General features: G+C 39.1%; 6 protein-coding genes across 6 annotated transcripts; 3 read left to right on the forward strand and 3 right to left on the reverse strand.

Moving 5' to 3' along the window:
* Positions 1–226: 226 nt before the first annotated feature.
* tmem167b (transmembrane protein 167B) lies at positions 227–2360 on the reverse strand. Its single transcript, XM_077725444.1, has 3 exons — positions 2178–2360; positions 1266–1397; positions 227–990 (listed from the first exon to the last, which is right to left on the reverse strand). Exons 1-3 carry the CDS (start codon positions 2185–2187, stop codon positions 908–910), a joined length of 225 nt encoding a protein of 74 aa, XP_077581570.1. The 5' UTR covers positions 2188–2360; the 3' UTR covers positions 227–907.
* LOC144202605 (axonemal dynein light intermediate polypeptide 1-like) lies at positions 2097–5344 on the forward strand. The gene is made up of 6 exons (XM_077725442.1): positions 2097–2785; positions 3152–3288; positions 3357–3526; positions 3605–3783; positions 4038–4202; positions 4267–5344. The coding sequence occupies exons 1-6, from the start codon at positions 2705–2707 to the stop codon at positions 4300–4302; spliced, it is 768 nt and encodes a 255-aa protein (XP_077581568.1). The 5' UTR covers positions 2097–2704; the 3' UTR covers positions 4303–5344.
* A 1820-nt stretch (positions 5345–7164) lies between these two features.
* b3galt6 (UDP-Gal:betaGal beta 1,3-galactosyltransferase polypeptide 6) lies at positions 7165–9130 on the reverse strand. Its single transcript, XM_077726619.1, has 2 exons — positions 8925–9130; positions 7165–8218 (listed from the first exon to the last, which is right to left on the reverse strand). Exon 2 carries the CDS (start codon positions 8206–8208, stop codon positions 7189–7191), a length of 1020 nt encoding a protein of 339 aa, XP_077582745.1. The 5' UTR covers positions 8209–8218; positions 8925–9130; the 3' UTR covers positions 7165–7188.
* Positions 9131–9591: 461 nt separating this feature from the next.
* On the forward strand, positions 9592–16979 carry LOC144203008 (dnaJ homolog subfamily C member 16-like). Its single transcript, XM_077726180.1, is given in 16 exon segments — positions 9592–9963; positions 10071–10137; positions 10918–11051; positions 11914–12089; positions 12328–12512; positions 12604–12708; positions 12776–12934; positions 13123–13253; positions 13796–13973; positions 14083–14265; positions 14341–14417; positions 14822–14902; positions 15016–15105; positions 15250–15420; positions 15533–15827; positions 15829–16979. Coding segments are annotated over 16 exon segments (2439 nt in total). The 5' UTR covers positions 9592–9754; the 3' UTR covers positions 16027–16979.
* Positions 16881–19240, reverse strand: cdab (cytidine deaminase b). The gene is made up of 4 exons (XM_077726181.1): positions 19006–19240; positions 17825–17936; positions 17576–17633; positions 16881–17260 (listed from the first exon to the last, which is right to left on the reverse strand). Exons 1-4 carry the CDS (start codon positions 19190–19192, stop codon positions 17120–17122), a joined length of 498 nt encoding a protein of 165 aa, XP_077582307.1. The 5' UTR covers positions 19193–19240; the 3' UTR covers positions 16881–17119.
* Positions 19241–23787: 4547 nt separating this feature from the next.
* LOC144203010 (calcium/calmodulin-dependent protein kinase II inhibitor 2-like) lies at positions 23788–26378 on the forward strand. The gene is made up of 2 exons (XM_077726183.1): positions 23788–24562; positions 25296–26378. The coding sequence occupies exons 1-2, from the start codon at positions 24394–24396 to the stop codon at positions 25367–25369; spliced, it is 243 nt and encodes an 80-aa protein (XP_077582309.1). The 5' UTR covers positions 23788–24393; the 3' UTR covers positions 25370–26378.
* Positions 26379–27463: the final 1085 nt, after the last annotated feature.

The raw sequence follows: 27463 nt of genomic DNA on the forward strand, positions 1-27463 counted from the left end.
TCTATGAGGTTAATGAAAAAAATAAGTGCACATGATTGAAAATGTAGTCATTTATAGCTATTTCAAAGTATGAGCATGATTGTCTTACAGTGCGCATGGCGTATCTAGCTCCATAACTGATATCTATGGGGCTCCCTTCAGTGGCAATGCGAAGGACGGGAAATTCCCCACTCGTCACCTGTATGATGACGTCATCATAAAGGGTTATGTCATTAATTAACCATTAGTTGAGCCAATCTGTCATGTCTGACAGGTGACATTGTATGTTGTAATTCTAGATCAATTCTGTACAAACAATTTTACTCCCCAGTAGTTTCTCTGAATGATAGCATAAACCCACTATCCTCATTTATTGTAACGAAGCATGATTTAAATTACATATGAACACCATTTATACAAAATTTCATTTTTGACATGTAATTATCATACAGTATGCAATTACATGGACTGAGCTGTTTAGTGTAAGAAACAGTTTAAAATCCCCAAGATCTTAAGGAAAGTAAAAGTTGTAATAATTGGAATGGTGTTAAATGTCAAATTAGTTCTCAGTTTGATCGAATTTAGTTACTCTGAATTCATGTTATACAGGCTAAATACGCCATGACCCATTGCCATAGCTTCAGTATAAATAATTATGTGATCCAAGACGACAAGCACAAGTTCCCCACCTGTTTTTCCATTAAAACAGGTGTGGATTCGGAATGACCTCATCTGTATTTGGTGACTTTATTTAACCCAGTCACCAGTAGGGGGCAGCACAGACTCCTCTTTCAAAACAAGTCCATGAAGCAATGTGACGCCATGGCTCACTTAGTCCACCACATGTCCCAAAAGGACTTCGCAAGACCACAAGAGTCCAGCATCTGCTTGCGTCAATCCAACTTCTTCCCAATCCTTTCTGGTGCCATCATTTCAAAAAGATCAAATAGAATGCCATGCCCACACAGGAGATTGCCACGGATATATGGAGTCGTGTCCCAATGACTGCAGCTACAAAGATTAAAAAGACGACATTTACAAATTATAAGTACAGTACAGTTATGATATAAAACTATTCAAACGCTTTGCACTCTTTTTCTACTGCCAATTAGCTTTATGCTGCAGGAAGATATGGCATTTAAATATAGTATTATAGGGATATATACAGTGCAAGTGTGTGGCAAGCTTCTATGACATAGTAACATGCAACTTATAGTCGGGTGCAGAAATGACAGTATACGGAATGTGAAGACGAATTAAATGTCACTGTAGATTCAGTTCCCTACCTTTGTAAAAGACTCCCCAAACTCCCTTTTTCTCCGAGAGCAGCCAGCTGTTGAGGCGAGGTACCTTTTTGAAGTATGCACATGTACAGATGAAGAGCAGCCCAAACACCAGGATCCCATGGAAAGAGTATACTATGGTTCACAGGGAGAGTAGGGGGAAGATGTTACAAAGAAAAAAAGACAGATTTCAAAAAGGTGGAGTACCCCTTATATCAGGGGTGGCCAAGTCCAGTCCTTGAGAGCCCCATACCTGGTCTGTTTTCCATATCTCCCTCCACAACACACCTGAATCAAATCATCAGAATCGGTATGAAGCTTCTGAACAGTTTGCTGATGAGTTGATCATTTGATTTGGGTGTGGTAGAGGATGGAGATGTGGAAAACAGACTGGATGGGACCTCTCGAGGAACGGATTTGGCCACGCCTCCCTTAGATTGACAGCCAGCCGGTCAGTCACTGGGCAAATATTGACAATCAATCACTGTAATGGTTAAAGTAGACTTGGGAGGTACCCACAAAAAAAAAAACCCCCAAAGGATCAGAATTTGAGGCACAGGTGCAAACCAAAATTGTTCTTGTACATCAAGTGCAACTATTTAGGGTGATTGCTCAGTAACTCAATTAGCATCTGTTCTTATCAACTGGTTACACATAGTAGTTACGAGGTTTACGTAGCCTTGACCTAAGTAATAAATGTCTGCGTCAATGACTCGATGGTTTCATTTTCAGCGTTCGGATGTGATTTAAATATACAACTTCAGAGCATGCTTTGTTTTTACAAAAAGCCCAAGCGGTCTCAGCTGGACTGTGAAACGACGGCTCCCGGGCCACGTCCACAGCTAACTTAAAATTAGCTTTTGTTAGCTAACTCTGACATTTTAACTAACTCGCATTTGATTGAACAACACTTACCATTTGTCATATTGGCAGTGGCCTTTAATCGACAGTACAAAAAGCCTATTAAAAAGCCATCGTTTCCCGAGGAATAGGGAAAGTAACGAAATTGAATTCGAAATCACTAGGTTGACATTTCCGGTTTTAAAGCCCTTCTTTCGCGTCTTTACGACTGACACGCGCGCGGCTGCCCCCTGATGGTGCAGATGGTTTACTACCATTTCATTTATTTCTAGCTTTCTCTTTTCTGTTTCTTTTTCTTTTTTTCTTTCTCCTTTTCTCTGTTTCTTTTTCTTTTTTTCTTTCTCCTTTTCTCTTTTGACGTCACGTCTGTTTTTTTTACACGCCTTCAATGACACGAGATGACGTCGCTGATGGTGATGTATTCGTCGATGTCAAGTTGACATGTAATACGAAAACCCCTTGCAAAATCAGTTTTAAGTTATGTAATGTTCTACTCTAGCAGTGACACTCACGAAAAAGCTGCCTTATTTCAACAAAATGACAATTGCATGCATAGATTTAAATATTTGACTTAGCACACAATGAATGCACCCGCAGAGTCTCTCCTCAAATACGATCGTCCAATTTTAGTCCCAAAAAGTGCAGATAAAAAATCAACTAAGGTAAGCAGTACCTCTATTAATTGTGTCAACAATGGATGTTATTAGTATATTTCGTAAAGATATATATTTCTGTTACATCTATATAAAGTAGTACTCATTTCATGTAATGTTGTGTGGCATTGCTACAACATATATAAATAAATTTAAATGTAGTTTACTTATTTCAATTTGCAAAGTGGAACAGTACATTCACCGTTTATAAGAAACTACAAGAAATGGCGTGCAACTGCTTTCTGGTGAGGCACAGGGACAGTTTGATCCCTCACAATAATGTCAGTTGTGGTGTTTCCTAAATAGTTCAAGTGAAGTACAATTTGGGGCATTATAACTTGAACTGATGTGAATTAAAGAGAGTTTTTGCTTCAGAGAATCACAAAAGCCCAGAAGTCCAAACCCCAGCCGTCTGTGGAATATTCGTTACGCTCTCGAAAATCCATAACAGCCATTCTTGAAGACATCAAGCAGAAAAATGAGAACATTCTCAACGTCATCTTCCCACCCAGGTACCCAAAATGCCCATGCAGTCAATGCCACCAACAATATTATTGATTGTTCTTTTTTTCCCTGCCAGGCAATGGGAACAGGCCAACAAAGAGTGGGTGCAGCGAGTATGTGGTGAAGCATCCACCCGCTTGGATGTGGTCAATGTAGAGGAAGAACTGGACAAAATTCTGCTGCAAACACGCGCTATGGAGACTGGAATCTGCCCTTTGCGAAGGCAGTTATATACAGAATGCTTTGGTAAGGATTCTGGCTTTGTATGTTATTATTGTGCACCAAATCATACCGTAGGTATACTTTTTTTTTGTCTTTTGTCAGATGAACTGATCAGACAGGTGGTCCTCATTTGTCCCGAGAGGGGCCTATTGATACTGCGGGTAAGAGATGAGATCCGAATGACCATCACTGCCTATCAGACGTTCTACGAGAGCAGTATGGTTTTTGGCGTGAGAAAAGCTCTGCATGATGAACAGGACAAGGTGGCCCGAAAGGACAAAGTAAGACAAGAGAGAATTAGCCATACAACACAGAAATAGTATTTATCCATTAAGGTAAAATGTCAGTATAAAGTAAAAGGAAGAAAACAGCAGGAATAAGTTAAGTGGTCAAATTCATGTTAATGGTAAGAATGATAGAATATATTTTGTTCAGTAAAATTTCACAGTAAAATTTGATGCATTTTATAACCTACATATGTTTTATCTGTACTTTGGCTTCTTTTTAATGAACTGTGTATGTATTACTTGTATAGATCTCTGATTTGGAGCATATGAATATGGAGCTGAAACTGAAGCTGGAACGCCAGAAAAATAAATATTTAGAAATAGAAAAAATGGCAGTTGAAAAAAAGGAGGCGCAAGAAAAGAAGCACACAGAGGAGATTCTTAGCCTCAGGAAAAGCAATCAGCAGCTCAAGGTAGAAAATCACAATAACACAGTAATTGCTTTAAAACACATACTTATTGTATCCTCCTCTTTAGGTCCAACTCGAAGGGGTTTACGTGCCAAAGAAGTGACATTACTGCCATGGATCGAATTGCCATATTGACAAACATCTGAATTTGTTCCTAATTGTCATCTGTTTTGAGAAGCTTAACACATGTAAGAAGACTAGCATGATTAGTTTTACATAGTTTCATATCTGAACATGACTTTTGAAAGTGTGACAGTCCATACATGCACTAAAAAAGAGGGTGTACCCACCCTGGAAAATTGAGCACAATAAAAGAGGGTGTACCCACCCAGGAAAATTGAGCAAAGGTAGAACAGTTCGTTCCGATTCAAGGCTGCTCTCTTTTCCGTGAAACGAATACTGTGACTGATGGAGAATTATTAATCGAAATGACGTTTTAACAACCAGAGCGACATTTACCTCTGCTGAATGAATGCTTTGTTTGCACTCATTCCTATGGACTCATGTTCTTTAACTGCATTTTGAAGATGGTTTGTTTTACCAATTGTCTGTCAATGACAAAAAAATGGATTTCAATACAGGGCTTTGGGTAACCATTGTAGTTCTGTTACCTTGTGCAACATTATTTACAAAGCATTAAAGGGTTATTTTACAATGATGGTCTAGTTGATGAATACAGTATTCGTATAGGCTTAAGCTGTGTCCATTAAATATTACTTTAAATCAATCAGGGTGAGTCATGTACAATTTCCACACCCTATAAAAGGATTTTTGTTGGTATTTTTTTTCTCTGCAAGCAGCATTTATATTAAAAATGAACATTTTAATTCTGTGTAGTATCACTTAGTTTTAACAAGTGTAAACTCCTATACTGTCCTTCATTGTATCTTCATTTTTATTCTTCATTCTACTTGCTGTCATTATTACAAACCATCTTACTCCATGTTCGAAATTGTGAAAATATAAAACCCACTCAGTTAATTAAGAGACAGTACCAGATTGTTTTAATAAAACATCTAGGGAAGATAACACAGTACAATTAAAAACATGAAACAAAACAGTAAGGACATTGTCTCATTATCAGACATCTTCTGGATTGCGTGTTTTTTTGTAATGTGCATTATAGCATTGGTGAACTCTGAAAATTTCAAAAGAAAAATCACAAAGGTACAGTGACCTGCTGGTGCACATTTGTACACATTGTAAATTATGTGGAGAATTTCTAAATACTAGGTGCCTGCAGTCTGGAATGGTGCCTGGTCGGCTACTATAGAAATGGTGACATTACTCATGAACTCATGTTGTCATGAACACAGAGGAAAAACAACGAAATATGGGTTTTATCCACCTTGTACAATTAAACATGAACTTTTAGAAACATTCACTTTGCCTTCCAATATGCAAGAATAAGAGCCAGTGCGCTTACTGCATGATAAATTAACAATAAATACATGATGAATAAGTTATTCAGGCAGGTATGGATATTCAAACTAAAGTACCCCTTTAAACCTATTTAAACAGTACAAAATGTTACAAAAAGGTTTAGTGGGAAACATAAAAAATATTTTCAAACAATAGCATTAACATGCACAAGGTTGAAGAAGGCTTGTATCCCAGGATAAAATGAACTCGATACAAAACATCAACAAAACATTTGTGTGCAAAACTGAACTTTAAGTCTTTACTGAATTAAAAGCACCGCCATCAGCATTTCTGTGTTAACATTGAGCGATGCTTTTGCAAAAATAGCAAATAAATAAATGACCTAGGGACATTTGTTGACACAGAATATCAAAGTTGAATACTCTCCCGAGTAACAGTATTGGGGTGGCAAGCTTGATCAAAAGTATTTGGGTCATTTATTTGATATTCTAGAAATATTTTTTTCAAATACCTTATGCAATTTGTTACATTTGTCAGCATGATCCAAAATAAGTTGTTTCCTCGGCTTCAGCTTTAGTTATACTGTAGTAAAATACCCTACTACTGAATTTTATGATGTCGTTTGCAGCACAAAAGTGTCAGTTTTGCCTCACTAGTTAACCGGTATGTCAAAGTTCTAGTTAGGAAAAAGGATAGTTTTAATCGGCCCAAACCTTGTTAGCCAGCATCATGAAAAAACTGTTAAATGGGTTTTCATATTTGACACAATGGGAAGCCTTACTTCTGCACTACCGTATTTACTTAGTGTATGAGTGGTAAGGCAGTATCTATTTCTCACACATGGAATACATTTTTTCAGAAATGTCCCATCTGTTATTAATGAGAAGGGGATGTATCATCATTTTAGAGTGTGCTATGCTTTGCTTCAATTTAGCGCCCTTTATTGGTAATAGACACACGCCAGCGCACACTTTAAGTCCCTAACCCTCTGTTGCCTTGCCGCTATACAGATAAAGTTGAACTTTACATTCAATAACGTATATCGACATAAGTAGTAAGAATCCTCAATATATTTCTCAATAAATATATGGGTAGAATAGATCATTTTGACTTGGTCATTTCTTTGGTTAATCAACATACATATATGTTGTATATGTATGTGTATAAGTATGTATATGTATGTGTATATATATATATATATATATATATATATATATATATATATATATATATATATATATATATATATATATATATATATATATATATATATATATATATATATATATATATATATATATATATATATATATATATATATATATATATATATATATATATATATATATATATATATATATATATATATATATATATATATATATATATATATATATATATATATATATATATATATATACACACACAAACACACACATACATACATGTATACACATTGATTTAATATAGTTCAATGAAGTTCAGTGCTTGCATTATTAATTTTCATGACATCTATTCATTTTCTATAACGCTTATCCTCACAAGGGTCACGGGGGGTGCTGGAGCCTATCCAAGCTGAACTTCATCTGAGTGACAAAGAGATCCATTAAGGAATACCTTCCTTCCTTTGGCAGCACCGTGACGGGGGCACACCCCAATCATACACGTACGACGATCGAAGTTTGATTTCCTCCTTACAAAGTTTGCCCTCACGTTGCAACATTTGGTGTTTCTCCAGCATGTCCTCCAGACTTTGCTTATGCGTGACCAAGTATTTATTGTTGCAACCGCGTGATTTATATTCAGTGTCAAAGCGCGGGTCATGTGTCCGCCGAACATCAACTGGAGCCAGCCAGGTGCCCAAAGACACATCCTCGTTCTGCCATATTTTCAAGTACCCCAGGTTGAGATGCACGTATTGTACCAGGTCTGACGACAGGATGTAGCCCCCGCCCAGTGCGTACGGGATGTAATAGTCGCAGAGATCCCAGGAACTTTCCCGCCACTTCCCCCCTGTCATGACTCGACCTTGGCCTGAAAAGAAGCCCCAGTATAGACGAGTGGGCTCTTTCGCTCGCAGCTCCTCCTTAAGGAGATCCAACCTAGCAAATGTGTCATCATCTGCTTTGAGGACAAACTTGAAGTCCACATTAATGTCCAGCCAGGAGTACATGTGCAGCAGCTTCATGGTCAAGTTATCGTAAGAATCTTTCAGGTCAGGCAGTAGGAGCAGATCCTTATGCCGTCCTTGCTCTACGTTTAAGTTCTCAAGGTCTTCGTTGGACAAACCCAGAGTTCCTATCACGAACATGGCCAGAATATCCGAGTCCCGCTTGGACAGCCATGTGCTTCGGATGATACTTCTGCGCTCGGTGTACTTTGGCCCCGTTGTGATGAGGACTACGAGGAATGTTGACAGGTCTTTGGAAGAGGCGTCTCGGTCGCTCTTCTCTGGACGGGGATTTAAAGCAATGCTGCGAGGGGCTAGGCCCGGTGGATCGGCAGGACCCAGTTTCAGGGTTTCGGATGTACATTTGGCCAAGAAAACAAGGACCACGGCAAAAGTGCACACAGTACAGAGGAACAATGCAGTCTTATGGCGGCACACAAGACGTAGCAAATTCATCGTGCTGAGCCTATGATACAGGGAGGGAAAAATATTTGTGTTATTGTGATCAAAATATACAAACATAAAGGTAACATACAAAGAATAATTGACCGGAGGCAGGCGATCCGGTTTTTTATTTTATTTTTGTGACTATTTTCACGTATGCTTTTTTTTGTGGGGAAAATCGCATAGAATACCCAGACGGGGCGCAGACACTTACAGAATTCTCCCTATCAATGACCTCCGGTCGAATAAACTGAAACCAGCCAGAAATGGAAGCTGATAAAATGGTTCATTTCATATAACTAAATAATAATGGTGTGATAGTGAGCGTGAATCGTTGTGTGTTTCAATGTGCCCTGCGATAGACTGGCAACCAATTCAGGGTCTCCCCGGCTCTCGGCTCAAGCACCCCCTGCGACCCTTGTGAAGATAAGCGGTATGAAAGATGAATGAAAGATTTGATCACCATCAGGGGACTCAAACCGATTCCCCAAGGGGCCACAATAGGTGCTGGTCTTTATTCCAACCGATCTAGTGTTCTAAAATAAGTCCCACTTGATTGATCGTCTCGTTCGGTTTGAATTAACCGAATGCGGAGGACCCCCGATTTACGTTCCGATTACATGCTTAGATTGTTACCAAGAAGGATTTAACAATTTACTGTATTTATTATTACTTGCTAGTTGTTTCTACGGCATTGCTATTTAAGTTGTGATAGTTGTTGTATTTACCTGAGCAGGGAATTGTGTGAATAGTCGAGTCGCAGCAGGCCGTGCAGCTTTGCAAAGCTAACGTCGGCGTTGACTACCGAGTCGCTCTCGAGCAACGGTATGCGCAAAAGACATTACACATTGAGAAAATAGGACCGGCAAAAGTACCCCCTGTAATCGTACCGGTCGGTCCAGAAATGGATATTCCCATCCTGCGGGGAAAACAATCCCGTTAAACAGGAAACGCAGTCTACCGACTTCAGTACATAATAACACAAATTTGGCAATTGCTTTTTTTAAAACACATTTTTATTTAGGTTTGTATATTTTTAAGGGCATATAATGTGGAAAAAAATACTGTATCCGTGACGTTCTTTTACGCATGTCAACCCTAGATGTATGTCAACGATCCCACCATATTGGAGGTGGATAAAGCAGTGATTGTAAACGTAAACCACAGGATAAATGGAAGCTGGTGCATTAACACATGGCTACTACTTATAAACAGTTGCAATAGATGGTAGCAAAATGCAAAACATATATTTTCTATTTTAAACTGTTATGCACTCGCATTTATATTTTGACAGCGCGCAGTGCCGTCTGGACCTATATCTCTAGAAAATGGGTTCCATGGGTTTGTTTTGAAATTACTAACCGGAAGTTTCTTTATACCTCACAATTATGACAATGACCTTTACTAGTGTGCACCATTAGCTGCTGAAGATCATAATCTCCACCGTTTAACCATTTAAAAGGCTAGGATGTACCTACTTCTTTTATAGTGATCTTGCATCTACGGTGAATTTTATCATGTGTTTATCTTTTGCTTAGCTTGGCAATCTATCCTCAGCATGAACGGACAGAGGCAAGCGATGACTCCCGGGGGGAAGAGCCGACATCCTGTGCTATTCCTTTTGACGCTCGCCATCTTTCTGCTAGTTTTTACTGATCGTTTTGTTGGAGCAACCACGGGATATGATCCATATAAAGTCCTCGGTGTCAGTAGGAGTGCTAGCCAGGCAGAAGTTAAAAAGGCATATAAGAACCTCGCCAAAGAATGGTGAGTTGGGTGGGTGGAATAAATGGCAGCTCACTGTGTATGAATGCCACAACCCATTTTAACCCGGTCTTCTCGTTTCCTAATTCGCCCCAATGCCTATTTTTCAGGCATCCGGATAAAAATAAAGATCCCGATGCTGAAAATATGTTCATCAAGGTTTCAAAGTCATATGAGGTCTGTATATTTTAGAATTGGAACTTTCATTGCCTTATTTTTTTTGCTTTGAATCTTGATTTATTTGGCATCAAGAATACTTGAGCCTATTTTTAAATCATAAAATCAGATACAAAATAAACATGAAAAATGAAACAAAAACTGTGGGGAGATGTGAAATTATTGCTTCCAAAATTGTGTAAGAACAGAACAATCCTTAAACAAAACCGTGTCCTCTTCCACATTCTCTTGGCCAGGAGTCGGGAACCTATGGCTCGGGAGCCATATGTGGCTCTTTTGGTGGGTTTATATGGCTCTCCGCAAACCTGTTTGGTAAAGTTTGGGAACAGCTGGTGAGAGACCTAAGTCCCGGAAGCACCAATGGGAGCGTCACATCGGCAATGGGGCGCCGAAACTATCTCCAGCGCCTTTTAAAATCATAATTTTTGTTCATTAGACTCTTCTGCATGAATACTCTCATTGATACTCATTGATTAGCAACAGTGAAATGATGTTCTCAAAAGAATTCAGACTTTTTTTACTTTCAAAGTGGTGAAATGAATAATAAATGCTCACATTTTCATGTATTGAGTATGACTCTCAAGAAATTGTTTGAAAATATGAATTGTTTATGGCTCTCTTCGTCAATAAGGTTCCCGACCCCTGCTCTAGGCTGTCATTTAGTGTCTCAAAACTGTTGACTGCTCCATGTCTGGGGAAAGAAAAAAATATTTTTTAGTGTGTTTTTTGTTCCACAAAGGGAGTAGATAACGAATCATATTTGTATTGTATTGTGCACAGATTTTATCTAACGAAGAGCGAAGGGCCAACTTTGACCGCTATGGGCAGGTCGAGGAAGGCCAGTCACAGCATCAGCATTTCCGCAGCTTCCAAAATGGATTCTACTTTGATGAGTCTTCCTTCTATTTCACCCGGTATGAAATATCTCCATTCTTTAATATGGATCAACGTTTTGGATTGGATAACTTTATTCATCCCGTATTCGGGAAACTTCATTGTGACAGTAGCAAGAGGGTGAGAATGCAGATACAGGAAAGGCATAGTTATAAATTAGACAGTACAGTTGCAAAGGCCGCAGAACAACAAAGCAAAAGCACAAAGTACAAAGCAAATCAAAGCTTGTCCGCACAGTTCCTCAGTAGTCTGGAGCTCAAGACAACAGTAGCAGAGTAGAACCCCTCGACTCCGTTTCCGGTCTGGCAACCGCCGACAGCTCTTCCATCTTATCCCATGATGGAATGGTTGGTCTGAAGCGTTGCTTCTTCTCCCGGCACTTTTGTCCAGCTCAGAATTTCTAGCGGCATTGAGGTGTTGCTGCTTCTGCTGCGTATTGTAACAGCAGAAAGAAGCCAGGCTAACAGAACAAAAAAAGTTGTAAAAATGTTAAAGTAAAGTCAAAAGGAATGTATTAAGAAATAGTTAAATGTAATTTTAAGAAAAGATAGAAGGGCTGTAAAACACGAAAAAACAAATAAGAGTGGATAGAGTGGACAGAGCTTTGTCTTTTTTGACTTTTTGAAGTTGAAAATATGGTTAACTATATAAAAATGGAATTTAGGATTGATTACCCCATCCGATCACGTGATCGGAAATTGGAATAAAAAAAAATGAGATTGGGACAATGCTATTAAAAATATATATCCACGGAAACAGCAACTTTGACTTTCGGACTATAATTACTAGAAGTGTGTTTTGTATCGGGTGCTCACACTGGAGTTTCACACAGTTTCTTGTCCCATCCTTAAAAATGGTTAATCTCATCACTCTCTCCACAAGGTCAAGGGACTTTGCAGACAGCAAGTACTTACTTCACCACGTCCAGTTTAACAGCGATGTGCTCCCAGATAGCCATAAGAAACCATACCTCATTAAAGTGACTTCCGAGTGGTGCTTTGCGTGTATCCGTGTGGAGCCTGTGTGGAAGGAGATAGTGCAGGAACTCGAGCCACTTGGTAAGTGGATTGCTCTGCTGAAAATGTTTTACCCATCAACAAGAGTTAGATATTCTCGCACAAAATGACATGCACTGGAATTCATTAAATTGATACATTTTGCTTTGTCACATTTCCACATCCATCCATTTTCCATATGACTTATGTGTCACGGGTGTGCCAGATCGAGGCGGTCCTTTGATAATAATTTGATCTACTATGTCAGAAGAAGATGAGTAAATTTGCCATTTTCCACTAGGTTTTGGTATTGGCATTGTGGACCTCGGTTATGAGCCTCGTCTGGCCAACCAGTTGGGGGTTCACCGTGCTCCCTCTTTCATCGGACTGTTGAACGGAAGAGTGACAGTTTTCCATCAGGCCATCGTTAGAGAACACCTGCGACGGTTCATGGAGGACCTTCTTCCCCCAAATCTGGTGGAAAAGGTAAAAAACAAAACCCACCCACCAGAAAAAATGAACCTATTTCCTTCAAGAACAATGCAAGGGCTAGACAATTTCATTTTTATTTTACTAGGTCACCGATGACAACTACCAGCATTTTCTGGACGACTGGCACGTTGGAAATAAGCCCAGTGTTCTCTTGTTTGACCAATACTCCAATGTTCCCATTGTCTTCAGGGTGAGGCTTGTTTTCAAGTTTGTGTTTTTTGTCCAAATCAAAGTCTTAATATTTTTACCCTTTGTAGTTGACAGCTTTTGCCTTCAGAGACTATGTCCACTTTGGCTATGTGGATCAGGGCAACACACACAATATTCAGCTTCTTCGCCAGTTCAACATAAATTCATATGCCCCCTCCATGCTGCTTTTTAAAGAGGATACCAGCAGACCAGTAGACATCATCCAGGTACTTTCCCTAGACAAAGAGGTCCTTGTTGCATGAAGAAAGACAAGTTAGACTCAGTTCTTATGTTGTCCCACCTGTTTGATGGGAGTTTTGGCATAGTTTTGTGAGTTCTGAATAATGTTAGCCAAATGACTCAACCTCTCCAACCTTTTTTCCCCCCTCCTTTCTCTTGTTAATTTACTTTGTAGGCTAAGGGAATGAAACGGCAGATCATGGACGAGTTTGTCTCCAACAACAAATTCCTACAAGTTCCTCGACTTGTCAACCAGCAACTCTTTGATGAGCTGTGTCCTATCAAGCAGTTTCACAGACGGAGGAAGTAAGGCGTCAAAGATCTCATGGCATTTTTACTTTTTTTCTTCCCCTAAAATAGAAAAGCATTTTCTACTCCAAGCAATACTTTATAATACATACCTGTCAACCTCGAACCATTTGTGATCTTACCAAATTTTGTTTTCGCCCTTACATATATGTATAAATACATGGAAAATCTTACCACTTTACTTTTTTGTAAAAAATCACGAACAACAAGTAGGAACAGGAAACGGAAATCACATGGTGAAAGTGTTACAAAACGAAATGTTTATCATGATCTTTTTTTTTTAGCCAATCAGAGGCGCCGGTACATATATCACTTGGCAGACATGCGTTTCCGGGAAGAAACAATGGCGGATGGTGAAAAATGGCTAGAAAGTGCCTTAATTTATTTTTTTTTCTCAAAATCACCGTTTAGCGTACCATTTTCATGTGTACAGCGTACCAATATAAAAATGGGCTTTCAGTTGTACCAATTACGGCGAGAACGTACCAGTTGACAGGTATGATAATATGAATGATACAAAAGGTTTACCTGTTTTACAGGTATTGCGTGCTGCTGATTACCAGTGAAGACCAAGCTTTTCTTCCTCGAAATAAGGCCTTCCTGGATTTTGCCACATTTAACAGAAAAGATGTGCTACGGTTTGCATACGTCTACCAGCGTCAGCAGCAACCTCTCTGCCAGGCTTTGCTTCCCAACCAGGCTGTAGTCTCCCCCCAAGTCAGTTGCAATGTACACACATATCTTCACCAACAGTTCTTCTTTTTGTTGGCAACTATGTAAAGAAAAGTGTAGCATTCCATTTCAAATGTGTATTGTCTTATACCAGGTGGTTATTCTGGAGAGGCGTAGCCCAGCTGGCAAGGTGATGTACCGCTCTCTGATTGGTGGTTGGAATGGCAGTGAAGAAGATAAATATAGTCTCCTTGAGCATCTGGAGCTCGTTCAGAAGGACCCTACCTATCTGACGTCGGATGCCACACTTCCAGAACTCAACAATGAGTTGGCCCCTGTAAGATACAGCTCAAACCAACGTGGACCAGAAAGCTTTTTTGCCCCAGTTTGAGTTTGTTTTTTCTCTGTTTAGAATTTCTTAATCCAGTGGATAAATTACGCTCAAGATTACATCCATCAAATTTATGATGACGTCCTCTATTCAAACTGGTAAGACTAAATTCATCATCATCAAATTTCTTTTTCTTTGTTTATTTACTTTTGTTTAATGAGAAATAGAGGAGGGGCAACATCAGGACCAGTAGGGAGTGTTAAATGGTCCCCTAAAAATATTTGGCCTATTGATGTTAGTTTCAACTGTAATGAGGATCTCAAAACATTTGACTGCCCAGGCCATTCGTACCTTCTGCCCACATCCCATCATTAAACCAGTATTATTTTTTTAATGGCCCTTACCTACTATATATACTCACATAGAGTACTCTGCAACATTTTTTATAATGAAACTAATGGCTACTGCTACATAAGATAATTAACTTTTCATCATCAAGGACACAACTTTAATGCTGTTATGTAGCTATGTTCCAGTAAATTTTGATCTGACTTCTTTCAAGGCGAGAGATGATGCCCATCCTATCATTGATCTTCTCAGCACTATTCATTCTTTTTGGGACGGTTGTCATCCAGGCCTTCAGGTGATGGAATAAGGATTATCTTTTTTAAAAAAAAAAGCTACCATTTATGTAAAGCAGAACATAGTATGTTCATTTGGAGCGTTCACTTTTCGGTTTATTTTTTGCTTTTTCAGTGAACCAGGTGAGACCAAGCCACGGAAAACGGCACCAAAGGAACAACCTCAAACTGATAATGGTGCATCAGATCGATCCACTACCTTTAGGTAACTGTGGTTACATCGATTAAGCACTAGGTGGACACGATGTCTTTGGAAGCTGTGGTCTATAGTTTCCGTTTTTTTCCTAACCATTTGACTGGACAGTTTTTTGTAAAACACATGTATTCCTCTTCTCATTGGTCCATGCAGCCGTCCCCCCAAGAAGGATTTTGTGGAGGTCACCGAGCTGACAGACATCACATACACCAGCAATTTAGTCAAACTGCGCCCAGGTCATATCAACGTTGTACTCGTGCTAACCAATACCTCTAAGAATGCATTGCTGCGTAAATTTGCCAAAGAAGTCTTTTCTTTCTCTGGGTAAGTTTAAAGATATATTCTGTGCATTTCCGAAACTATGAACATTGTTGACAAACATTTCATTATGCTTTTGTGTCATTCTATTGAATTCACTGTTGATGTGTTGATGCAGGACTCATACTATCCACTTCTCCTTCCTTAACACTGACAAACACCGCCACTGGATGCCCTTGCTTTTGCGCTCGTGCTCAGACTCATCACCCTTTGGAAGTCATTCAGATGAGGATGAGGACACCTCAGACTATTCTGGCCACGTCTTGGCCATGAATGGTTTCAAGAAATACCTCTGCCATTTTAGACCCGTCTTTACCGGGGACGATCTAAATGATGTGTCGTACGTCTCGACATCTTTGATCTCTTCCGGTAGCAGGAGAGAGTCCCGATCTAGGTCTCGCTCTAGTTCAGACTCGTTCCCGATCCCATTCCAGGGAGAATAGAGCTAGATCCAATAGAGGCTCAAATAGGGCCACAAGCATAGAAGTACACCACAAACTTGATCGTCTGGGACTTTGGATGGAAAGGCTGATGGAGGGTACTCTGCCAAGATGGCAGGTCCCGTCTTGGCCGTCTCTCCAAGCCGCTGAAAACATCCCTACGGGGAGCTGAAGGCAACAAAATCAAGGTACTAGTACAACCTCCCTAGTGCTCTCGCTTTTGTTTAACGTTACTTAGTCTGCTGTTTGTGAAATTAATTTTCAAAGGTTTCTTTGTGCCTGTGCAGAGCTGGCGCTGTCTTCATTTGCTCGTTTCCAACATTTGGAATGCTTTTCATATATGTATATACTCTATATTTAGCCTAATGTAAAGCTGAAGCTCTTTTTTAATTTTTATTTTATTTTAAGGCACACTGGAAGTGAACTGTCCAATAACTAAAAAAAGTACACTGACCAAACACTTTATTAAATAAATGAACTAAGGTGCACTAGTAGATCAAGTACATGTTACTAGAGAGGTGAAAATATTCAAATGTGCTTTGTACTGGTGTAACTGGTCATTTAAAACACTGCAAGGTAATGTCTTTTTCTTCACTAGTCGGCACTGATCTCAATTTGTGTGATTTTGCCACCCTAGGAATTTACTAGTCGTTGTATCACTGGACAGAAATGAAACAGTGGTTTTATGCCTCATATGCATTCATTATTTTTGCATTGTACATTAACGTTTATTCACAGTTTTAGCATTAATGTTGGATTACAAAATCGGAAGATTAAAAAAAAAAAAAAACGAATGAAACACGAACCAAGAGCCAGACACTGCTTATGAAGAATAATAGACCCGTTGACATGTTGAGCCCTGAATATTAAAACATCAATATTTTTGCTTCATTTAAAATGCATGAAATGGGGAGCCCAGCTACAAAAAAACAACAACATTAGTTGAGCTTGTACTGACTGACACCTTATAGTTTCACCAATTAATGCTTTAACAAGTGTGCTGCCCCAAAAAAGTCTTTTAAAGGATAAGTGTTAGAAAATGTTTATTTATTAAATTATTTGCATATTGTTTATATGTGTCATTTTCTTTCATTTAACCAATAAATCTTTTTTTAATGTACAAGAAAGACTATTCATTATTTTAGATCTGATTATTACAATAATAGAAGAAGCACTTAAAACAGGGGCTTATTGTTTGCCTTAAATATATAATTCACGATAAAATAAAATGACCTATGCAGTTTAGTTTACAGTAGATTGTAGTTTCAGTACTCATTGGGGATGTCCAGTACTTTTTTCATGTCCAGATCTTCAGGACCAAATGAGGCTGGCAGCAGTTGTTTGACACTCATCTTTGTGTACGATCCATCAGGCTTTGACAGATAAACGTCCCAGTTGGGTCCAAACTATAATAGACAAAACACATAGAACTTCTCTTTATGTGCTGCTATTCATGATATAATTTGTCCTGTGCAGCTGAAATTCTTAAATTAAATGGATCCAGTCAGGGAGTTGTATAAATGTAGAAATGATCAAAGTATATTTCTATTACACTACAATAAAATGACACAATCAGCCTATTAGATGACATGACTTTAGTTTCCCCTTCTGTACATGAAGAATAATGATAGATAATAGTTCAAATGTTCTTTCTAACACATTGTAAAATTTATTTCTCACTATCAGAAAACGGCATTATTATACAAATGTGTTGTTTTTACCTCTCTCATGAACTGCCTGCACCCACCGCATGGCGAAATGAACTGGTCACTCAAGTCACTACAGAAACATTAAAAATAAAACAAAAATAAGCCATCAACTTGATTTGTTTGTCAACTGGATGTGTTTCGCTTCTGGGCAAACAAACAATTTAGTAAAGTGAGTGATGTTTTTAAACAAAGTAGTGATTGGTGCTTGTGTGATCAATTGTGTGATTTTTTCAAATAGTAATAGATTTCTGTCAACCTTACCTAGCAATTGCAATGGCCTTGAATGTACTGTAACCTTCCGAAACTGCTTTGGAAATGGCATTCCTCTCAGCACATACACCCAAGTTGTAGCATGCATTCTCCACGTTGCAACCTGCATGAAACCAAGCACATGGATCATGAATTTTGCTGTTGTAATCTTCTGATCAATCCTAGAAGGAAATATCTTTGTTGTCGGATGGAATCCTAGTTTTGCCGCAACAAAAATTCACAAAATAGAAATAAAAAAACAACATAATCTTTCAAACTATTTCTAAAATTGTACATTTGTTCAGTTTAAAAAAAAAGGTTTTTACCATACTTGAACAAACTATAAAGTTTCAGTAGTCTGTTCTTTGTGTGATCATTTCTTGCATTTTTTCTTTGTTTCCGAGCATTTAAATTCAAACAACTAATAACTCGTCACACTATTAGACAACTTCCCAAAAAACCCACTGCTTAATTTTTTTATGTATTTTTTTTATTTTAACAGATTCTTTTGTCCTTTTTCAATTATTTGCAGCATTGCAATACAACATTTAATATCCTGCCATTATATATGATCTCTGGTCTGATGTTTGGGGCGAAGAAGGTAATCCAACCTGTAGCTGTGTTTGAGCCTTTGCACTTTCACCTCTTTTGCCTCCCCCAGCAAACCCCCACCTCAACGTTTTGTTCAGCACACAACACATGAATTGCCAAAAGCACAGCCCTATAACACAAACAGAACTGTTGATAATGATTGATCAATGGCTGACTGACTGGCTGGCCTTATGTGACAAAGTCATGGTGGTTCACTGAAATGTTTAGTCTTGCTCAATGTTTTGTTCTGCTCTGTTCTGTGATCTCCTAATGCCTCCCCTCCACCATCGCCATGCCATCTCTTGAAAACAGTTCCATGGAAGGCTAGTTATTTATTACAATAGCACATGTCAATCTATTTACGGTCTTTTTTGCTTCCACATTCAGGCCATTTCAAAATCTGAAGTTATTTATTGCCCCTCATTAAGGTTATCTGTTGGTTTTTTTGCTGCTTTTCTTTGCGAAATCACATGGCTTCACAACCTCTGTGGTTATATAATAATGACAATTTGCCCAAATGATACCTAGATCTTCTAGCTAAATATCGGCTACAAATGTAATCATAAACAGACATTTAATCATGCTTTAATCATGTACAATACCTGTGAACACGCAGTTGTCAACAGTCAAAAGAGCCGCTCCAACTCTAAATTTGCTGTAAGGGCAGTATGCTTGTTTCTTTGCCTCCTGAGAATGGCAGATCAGCTTTTTCACGGTTTCCCTGGATAAACATCTTGAGCCCATGTCCTCAATGTGCATCATCGTTCCTGTATATTTGACTTGTTCCATTCTCAATCTCCTCCTGTCAGTGTGAGGGAGTTTGTCTATAATGGTTGTTTTGTGGCCTGGCTTTAAATGTGAATGAAACCTTGGCACGTGGCAATGGGGAGAGGGATGGTCACAGCCAATCACCTGTTGGGATGTCAGCCCTCCATGAGCAACATGTTTGAGGACTGTTGCAGATTAAACCCGATGTTTGCATGCACCATGAAAAACAATTTTAGAGTGACCGGATTGAGTGCACAGATAGTTTTGTTTCTTATCCACCAAGTCTTTCCCAATCCCACATAGAGAGATTGCCAATTATTTTGTGACACAGCTTTATCAAATGATGTCCAGACTAAACCATACTTTTAATTGAAGTATAATAAAGCTATATTTGAGTAACATTTAATATCTGCTATAGAATCATGTGTATGATACTCTGACAAATTATGCTATCCTGACACCAGACCGAATGCTCCAAAGAATTTCTACTGTGTAAAATATATATATATTATATAATAAAATAGGGTGGTGATTGCGCTACCTTGATGCAACAGGAATAATGTAAACAATGATTTTACAAAACATCCTACCAAGCATGAAATGGTTAATAATGAAATACTAGTTGAAACCTTTTCTCATTGCTAACTGCCATTGGTATACAATTATGATGGCCATGTGACTGCTATGAGAGCAAATGGAGAGGATAAACAACCACAAAATATAAGACAAGATTTCCTCTATTGATTTAAAAAAAATGGGAGAAGGGAAGTACACTTGCAGTAGTTTGTGGTCTCCAGCAGTAGGCAGCAGACACCACCCGCTGTGACCCGCTTGAGTCACCCACATTGTAGGGAAATAAGTGTGCGCCTTCAATCAAATATGTGAAGCAGGAACGTACCCTGCAGGGCATGAATCACCTGCACTAGCTGTAAAACCAATACATGATATGTAATTATAATTATTACTATTATTATTATTATATATGATATGTAGTGTTTTGTAACTCTGCCCAGCTCAACATCAAGGGCACTGAAACAAGGATTTATTTTATTCTATAATTCCATCTGTAATTGCTGGATGGAAAGAATTATTCATGATGCCCGCAATGTTCCTGTATTTTCAAATGAAGACGTTTGTGAAATATACGACCATTACATTCACTAACATTCATTTTAGGGGGGAGAGGAGTTTCAAAATTGTAAACACAGGCAAACCATCGAGAGAATAAAACCAAATTCTAAAAAATAAAAGACTAAAATCAAGTTAACCAGGGTAAAAGCTGGTTGCTAAAAGTTCACACTTGTTTGTCATGACCCCTTAAACTGTACAGTTTTGTCTTGGCAAAGCTAAATAATGCACAAGTGAAAAGAACACTTGCACATGTATACACAGCAAATCACAGACACACACAAATCTGCATGAACAACCATGACTAGGAGGAACTTCATGCCATGTGTAGCATTTTTTACAGTGTGTAGTTGTTGTATGCCACAGTGGAGGCTGTCACATTTGTCATACAAACATGACAGATAACAGCGTGAGGCAACATTTGTTTTTGATAAATAATGACACTATTTTCAGCACTTTTGTGGTCTGAGGTTAGACTTAATCCTGTCCAGGACACGTGACTGAGGGAGGTCACACAAAGCTGTCTCTCCTGGGTAGAGCATCAATTATTCAGCTGGTGCTCAATGTGGCACAAGAGGAAGTATTAGTGTGTGTGCGTGCGTGTGTGTATGCGTGCGTGTAGGTGTGGTTGCATGTATTTGTCCTAGAGAGAGAGAGAGGGAGAAAGAGAAAGAGAGAGATGCTCGTCTGCCATAAGTCCGATTAAGACTTATTATCATTGTAAACGTAGTGTTGTCAGTGGTGGTGGATGATTTATACTCATGAAGGACACGCAGCATAAATTAACCTGAAATGGGACATGAATTTGTGATCCTCGAGCTGTAGTGCAACTGTGTTGCCATGACAACACTCCGGTCAAGTGTTGGAGGTTGAGTCTTAGTTCCTCTTAAAACCTCTAATAGTATAAAAATTATAGGTAAATAAATTCAGTGTACCTTTTTTTTATAATTCAATAATTATTTCAGTTGTTCAGTGTGAAAACTGAAACTTAGATTTACTACTACATCATTTTATTTCTAATTTTGATCATTATAACTTAGCGCAAACAAACTCACCAACGTAAGAATGTTCAACAACAAAATCGACAAGATAGAGATAAAGATTGTATTTTTTTTAATTGAACACAAATGTTTGCACAGTCTTAAAGGAACCCAACATTATAAGAATATAGAAGGAAATTGGAGTACCCAAACAAAACCCATGCAGTCCTTTATCTCAGAATAAATCGCAGGCTTGCAAAACTACTTGTCTGCTGCATTGAACACCTCTCTTGACATTTTGAAACTAATTGGATATTTAATCCTTCTACTTGTCATCAATTTTACAGACTTCATTCATTGACTCATTAATTTTCAACACCACTTATACTTGGTGCTGGATCTTATCCAAGCTGACTTAAGGTAAAAAGTGGACTTCACACTTGACCGGCACACCTAGAGACAGACAAGCATTCACGCTCACAATCACACCGCCACCCAGAGGGAAACAATCCCACGCTGCCCCCCGAGCCTGGCGAAAAAAAAAAAAAAAACCTACACCATCGGGTGGCTTTTACAAAGTCACAAAGTGTAAATAAGGGAAATAGCCTAGAAGGAAGGGTCGAAACGTTTCCGAGAGATTACCCCAGCTCAACGTCAAGTGCACTGAAGCAAATGTGCTATACAGTAGTATACTGTAGCTATTGCGTAAGTGAAGGGGGCGACACTAGAAGGTCATGTTACTTTGTATTAGCTTCATTTACACATGGTAATACAGTGTCCTTGAAGGTGACAGAAGCCCTTATGTTGTAAGGACGGGTCAGTAATTCTTATTCTTCATGTCCATTCATCCATTTTAAAAAGTGGTCGCTTGTTAACGTCTTTGGTGACCATTACAGTTTAATTTCAAACTGCTGCTAATCATCACTATTTGTCTCTTTTTTCCTAATAAAACAATGAATTTACAATCTTAATTCAGGGACATCTTTTTGCATAAAATGCTTATAAATGTAACTATTATGTTCTTTTTATGTTAATTTTACAAAAAGTCAATCTATATTTAATAGGATGCAAAAGCAAATGTTTAAAGTATTTGTTAATTTTTTTCTGCTCTTGTGCCACTAAAGAAGCAGGTTATGTAATAATTTACAGTCTGCCTGCTCCTTTTCTCCTTGGGCTGAGCATGTAGTACTGTCAGATGTACTTGGCAATGTTCTAAATCCCCAAGGCTGAAATAAAAATAATGATAAATAAATTAAGCTCCATGTTAACAATCTATAGCAAAATAGACTAATAGAATTGCACAGGTTGTTTATCCAAGTGACACCACAATCACGCAAGTCTTCCCAATCAAATCAAAAGTCCCACCCATTAAGCTGTTTGACTGACAAACAATTCTAAAACTATTACAAAATTATAATTTTAATGATTTTTATCACTTTGAATAAATATAAAAGAACATGATTAGGTGCTGTGTATCAATACTTTTGTCCGAATTTGTACATGTTTCCTAGGGGAGACTGCATGATTAACACAGATGGTTTCCACATATGTCTCAAAGTAAACATCATTTCTAGGATAACACCAACATGGTGTTGCTTGATTAATATGCAAATGAAAATCATGCAGTCTTGTCAGTTGACCTTGAGGGAGTACGCATTAGTGAATATAAGTGTCTGCTTGGATTAAAGTGGGCCTCATTCACTTGCAATGCGTATACAAAATGTCCAGCTATTTATTCAGAGTGCCTCATTGTTTGACATGAGTGCAGTGCATGCATTCATATCCTCACAAGGGTCGTGGGGGTGCTCGAGCCTATCGCCGACAACTTTTAAACCTTCATTTTTGTGTTTTGCATGACATAATTGTTAATTTGATGTCTGTGTCGATAATGTCACTTCTGTGTGGTGGTTCACAGTGCTGTGCTGGTTGCTGAGTCACTGTTAAATGTACAAAAAGGAGCAGCTGTTTCAAACTTAAAAGTAAATAACAGTCAATGGCGGATCGGCTTCACCAGCTGCATGGTGGCTGGAATAATATGGGGGGTTTCTCAACCGTAAGTGGCTTTTCATCGAATATTCAGCCTTTAGGCGACTTCCACAGTGCGAGAGACAGTTCGTTTTTAAAATTAATGAATACTTTTGCATAACATCATGTATTTTTTTGTTAAATGTTGCCTACTCCACATCTGTTGTGGCCTGATCGTCCTGAAGGGGGGTTGTATTTACTATTATTTATTATCATCATTATTACCATTATTATTATAACTTCCCATTTCAAATAGGAGGCCGAGATTTAAAATGTTAAAACGTTACTCTGGTGGACCGGCACCAGGTGGCTCGCGGACCGGCATTGGTCCACGTACCGGTGATTGGGCACCGACGAAATCAATCATCATTTCAGGTGTCCAAAATGAAATCCATAGAAAAGAGGCAAAGGCCAAGAGTCAAAAACTAAGAAGGGTGCCATCTACTGGCCCTAGCCATAGATCAACTGCACAACGGTAGACCTAACCAAGTCTCATGCGATGACATCTCTGTCAGTGAATTTCCCCACAAAGCAAATCCATACCCCATCTTGTCCTAGTGCACGTCCTTGTGCGTGTAAGCGGGGTAAGGCAAGAGTGCGCTGTGATCATCGGAGATTTTCCCTCCCCTGTCTCCAACCAACAGCTCCCTCCCCAGGTCTCCGCGGGATCGGCGTTTTGCATCGCTCCTCTATTTACATCTTTCGCTCACATTTTCCGTGCAGTGGGCGCAACCACCGCGACTCTCCATCACCGAACGAACACGGCTCTTCTTCTTTCTTTTCTATTGTTGTTGTTGTTGTTGACCTTACGACCAAAGAAGAAGGAATTTTCAACAATGTTGCCCAAACTGCACGACTGGATAATTTAAGGACATTTTCCAACGCGTCTTCATCCTGACGCACACACGTGTGTCGTGGGTAAACAACAAAGGGCTCGATCGTGTCTGGGTGTTGTTTAATTTTTCCAGCCCTTCTTCTTCATCTTCTCCTTCTTCTTGTTCCTTCCTTTTGTTCATTGGAGACTACGTGTTTCCCCCATCAACAGCCTTTTTAGTGTGCCTGGCTTTTTGCTCAAAGACGCATCTGGAAATGTCGGAAGTGCTTCCTTTCAACGAAGAGAAAATGAGTCATTATGGAGACCAGGGCGACGAGGGACACCTTTCCTTCACCTGTCGCCTTCAAGACACCAACAACTTCTTCAATGGCTCGCAGAATAAACGTCCACCTAAACTGGGACAAATAGGCCGGAGCAAACGGGGTAAAATTTTTAGTTGACTTTTTTTTTAATTTACTGAATTAACTCATTGCCAGCCATTGACAACAATAGACGTCCAATTCATCCCCAAACTGGGAGAACTGACCGTGAAAGCCCATGCTTCAGTGGCTTTCACGGCGTTAGACGTCCTATTTTTTTCTAGTAGGTTGGCAGCGAATCATCAAAAGTCATAATTATTATAAGCAAAATAAGTTAAATGGCTTGGCAATGTGACTGCGCCACTTATTTGACAACATGTCCTCCTTTCAAAATCGTTGCAATTGTAGATATGCTTAATCCATCATTGGCAATGCAACAAAAGTAAGATGCGCAATGCCTATAAAATGTTCATTGCTCCTTCCCAGGATGAACGCTTTGCATGATAAAGCATCCTAATTCCATATTCATGATGAGGGGGGAAAAGGCTATGTGCTGCGTTCCTGATGACGAATCTCTGTGTGAGTTTGTGCATTGTGATGCCGTGCATGGACACGCACACCTGATGTGCATGGCTACGACATGCATAGTATGATTGTAGCCGTGCATCATGTATGTGTATTGGTTTGCTATTCTACCCCGTGATACTAGTACAGGTGTCTCAGACATGATAACCTAATCATATGTTGTTATTATTACATTCACAAACCAATTTGACACACTCATTGTTAGTGATATTTTGCTTTATTTCCCATTCACTAATCACACATCGATATCCCTCTACCCTTTTCATCCACAGTTGTGATTGAAGATGAGGCTGGCGATGATGATGCACTAAAAAATGGAACAGAGAAGACCCCGGCGGATGCTTAGAGGACCCCCCCCCCCCCCCCCCCCATAAAGACATTTAAAAAAAAATGATATGTACCAGATTTAATCCAAAGACATTGTATATATAAGCACTTTGTTTCCTGGGGCAGCAAGCAGCACTTCCAAACACCCTCCTCTTCAAGGTAGTCATGGCCATCTGCGTGACAGCAGCAAGAGAGACCCCCAGGTGGACCCCCCACCTGCCCACATACACCCAAAAGAAGGGGATTTGCCATAAATAAAAGAGCTGGAGAAGGATGGAGGGGTGGGGGGTGAAGGATAAAAATCAGGGAGAGGATGCAGAAATGAATATTCAATAGAAACAAAAGCACACATTTCTGCTATAAGTCTCTAAATTATGTCTATGTTTGTACATAGAGAATACATTTTCTTGCACAAGTTTGGTATCTCTTTGTCTTTGTTTGGGGGAAACAACGTGCTTTGCAGTGAATTTACGACCATTTGTTGTTTTTGTACGTTGAGAGGATTTCCCACCAACTTAAAATCTCGATGTTGCCTGTTTATGTTTCAATTGATTCGTTCTTTCTTTTCTTTTTTAAATATTTTGCAGCTGATGTTATTTACTGTATTTTGGATGATGTACCTCCCGCCTTCTGGGCTTTCACCTGGATTGGTTGATCTGACTGTACACACCCTATTGATAAAATATTTATACTGCATTGTGCATCACTGTGTGTGTGTGCCAAAATCTCATGAGGTATATACTGCGCTGCACCGGAAAAGTTGTTCTTTTTTGTGCTTTTACATTGACTCCTAAAGATTGTTTGTTGTTGTTTATTAGGGCTAACACTTACTACCAACTCATGCATGGCAAATTTGAAATCATGCATGCCCAGCTGCAGAACTACTGAAACTTGTGTGTATTCTTGAAGCACCTCGTGAAACAGCTTTGAATGACTAACCTCAAGCAACAGTCTCCATGCTGTACTGTATCACCCAATCTTACTTGTACAGTGGCCTAATATCTTGTAATAAAGGTGATAGCGAACTATTTACTGTTTAATGAATGGTGAGGTAGACTGTTTTATGTTTACAAGTGTAGCAAAAAACACATAAGTCTAGTTTTATATGACGAGGTTACACATGAGAGTGTAACATGACAGACAGACTTTAAATGCATTGCTTTTACAGTTGATATTAAATTGTATATATGGCGGTCAAGAAGATCTAAGTCCACTGTGAAAAGGTCCTACTACATCCCATTCCCCTGAAAGATTAGTTAGTGTCGTGAATGGGATCAAAAGAAATAAACAATAAAAAGGAGCATGCTCTGTGCTCTTATTTTAACTTCCCTTTCTAACGGGCCTATTGTGTTGCAAATGGCGTTCATAAATTGCAATAAAAAATGAGTTCGCATTCATCAATCTCAGTTGGTCTCTGTCATCCAGGTTTGCTTTAGTTCATGGTCATTGAGAGGCAAAAGGTGCAAGGGGTGCTGAAGCATAAGCAACAATGATGAGACATGACATTTCCAAGTCTAAATGATTCATGTTGTGTGACGAGCCAGTTTCAGCGTGCAGCATCTGCTGTGATGTGCTAAGGGAACGCATACTGTATGTACATGCAGGCGTAGAAGCACGCATGTCTCTTTCAGCTCCAAATGCAGGCCAGACTAACATATTGCTTGTCTCTCCCCCTCTTCTTAACAGACATGAAAGGGGCTGCCTGAGCTACCATGATAACACATTCACCTTGTATTCGATGGGTGCTGCAGTGGGTTCGCTTGTGGAACACTTTTTCACGAGCCTCCGTTTGATAGCATCTCTATCTGTAATGGAATGTTCCATGCTCTTTCATCTCTCCAAACCTTCTATTCACTGCGTGGCGTGACCACATTATCCCGCCAAAGTGATCCCAGTCAACCATGACGATCGCAACGCTTACAAATGCAGCAACAGCCAGTGAGGGTATGCACACTTCAGGCTATGTTGAGGTATATTCCCTAATTGGGAAGCTTAGAGTTAAATGTAATATACTGTCCACAATGACTGCTCATTTCACAACAGAACTATGCTGGAGGATAATGTAGATTTGGCTGATTTTTTTTTTGCTCAACTTATTTGCCCTAAAACGTCC

The sequence above is a fragment of the Stigmatopora nigra genome, chromosome 10 (genome assembly GCF_051989575.1).
Source record: "Stigmatopora nigra isolate UIUO_SnigA chromosome 10, RoL_Snig_1.1, whole genome shotgun sequence".
In the NCBI taxonomy this organism is placed as follows: Eukaryota; Metazoa; Chordata; class Actinopteri; order Syngnathiformes; family Syngnathidae; genus Stigmatopora; species Stigmatopora nigra.

Bases quoted from the DNA above. Each gene is read 5' to 3' on its own strand.
- LOC144203010 (XM_077726183.1), top strand. From the start codon at position 24,394: ATGTCGGAAGTGCTTCCTTTCAACGAAGAGAAAATGAGTCATTATGGA. The intron at 24,563-25,295 runs GTAAAATTTTTA...TTTCATCCACAG, and splicing joins AATAGGCCGGAGCAAACGGG to TTGTGATTGAAGATGAGGCT.
- b3galt6 (XM_077726619.1), bottom strand. From the start codon at position 8,208: ATGAATTTGCTACGTCTTGTGTGCCGCCATAAGACTGCATTGTTCCTC.
- LOC144202605 (XM_077725442.1), top strand. From the start codon at position 2,705: ATGAATGCACCCGCAGAGTCTCTCCTCAAATACGATCGTCCAATTTTA. The intron at 3,289-3,356 runs GTACCCAAAATG...TTTCCCTGCCAG, and splicing joins AACGTCATCTTCCCACCCAG to GCAATGGGAACAGGCCAACA. The intron at 3,784-4,037 runs GTAAGACAAGAG...TTACTTGTATAG, and splicing joins AGGTGGCCCGAAAGGACAAA to ATCTCTGATTTGGAGCATAT.
- tmem167b (XM_077725444.1), bottom strand. The intron at 991-1,265 runs GTAGGGAACTGA...TAATCTTTGTAG, and splicing joins TTGGGGAGTCTTTTACAAAG to CTGCAGTCATTGGGACACGA.
- cdab (XM_077726181.1), bottom strand. From the start codon at position 19,192: ATGGAACAAGTCAAATATACAGGAACGATGATGCACATTGAGGACATG. The intron at 17,634-17,824 runs GTAAGGTTGACA...ATGTTTCTGTAG, and splicing joins AAGGCCATTGCAATTGCTAG to TGACTTGAGTGACCAGTTCA. The intron at 17,261-17,575 runs GTAAAAACAACA...TGTCTATTATAG, and splicing joins GCAGGCAGTTCATGAGAGAG to TTTGGACCCAACTGGGACGT.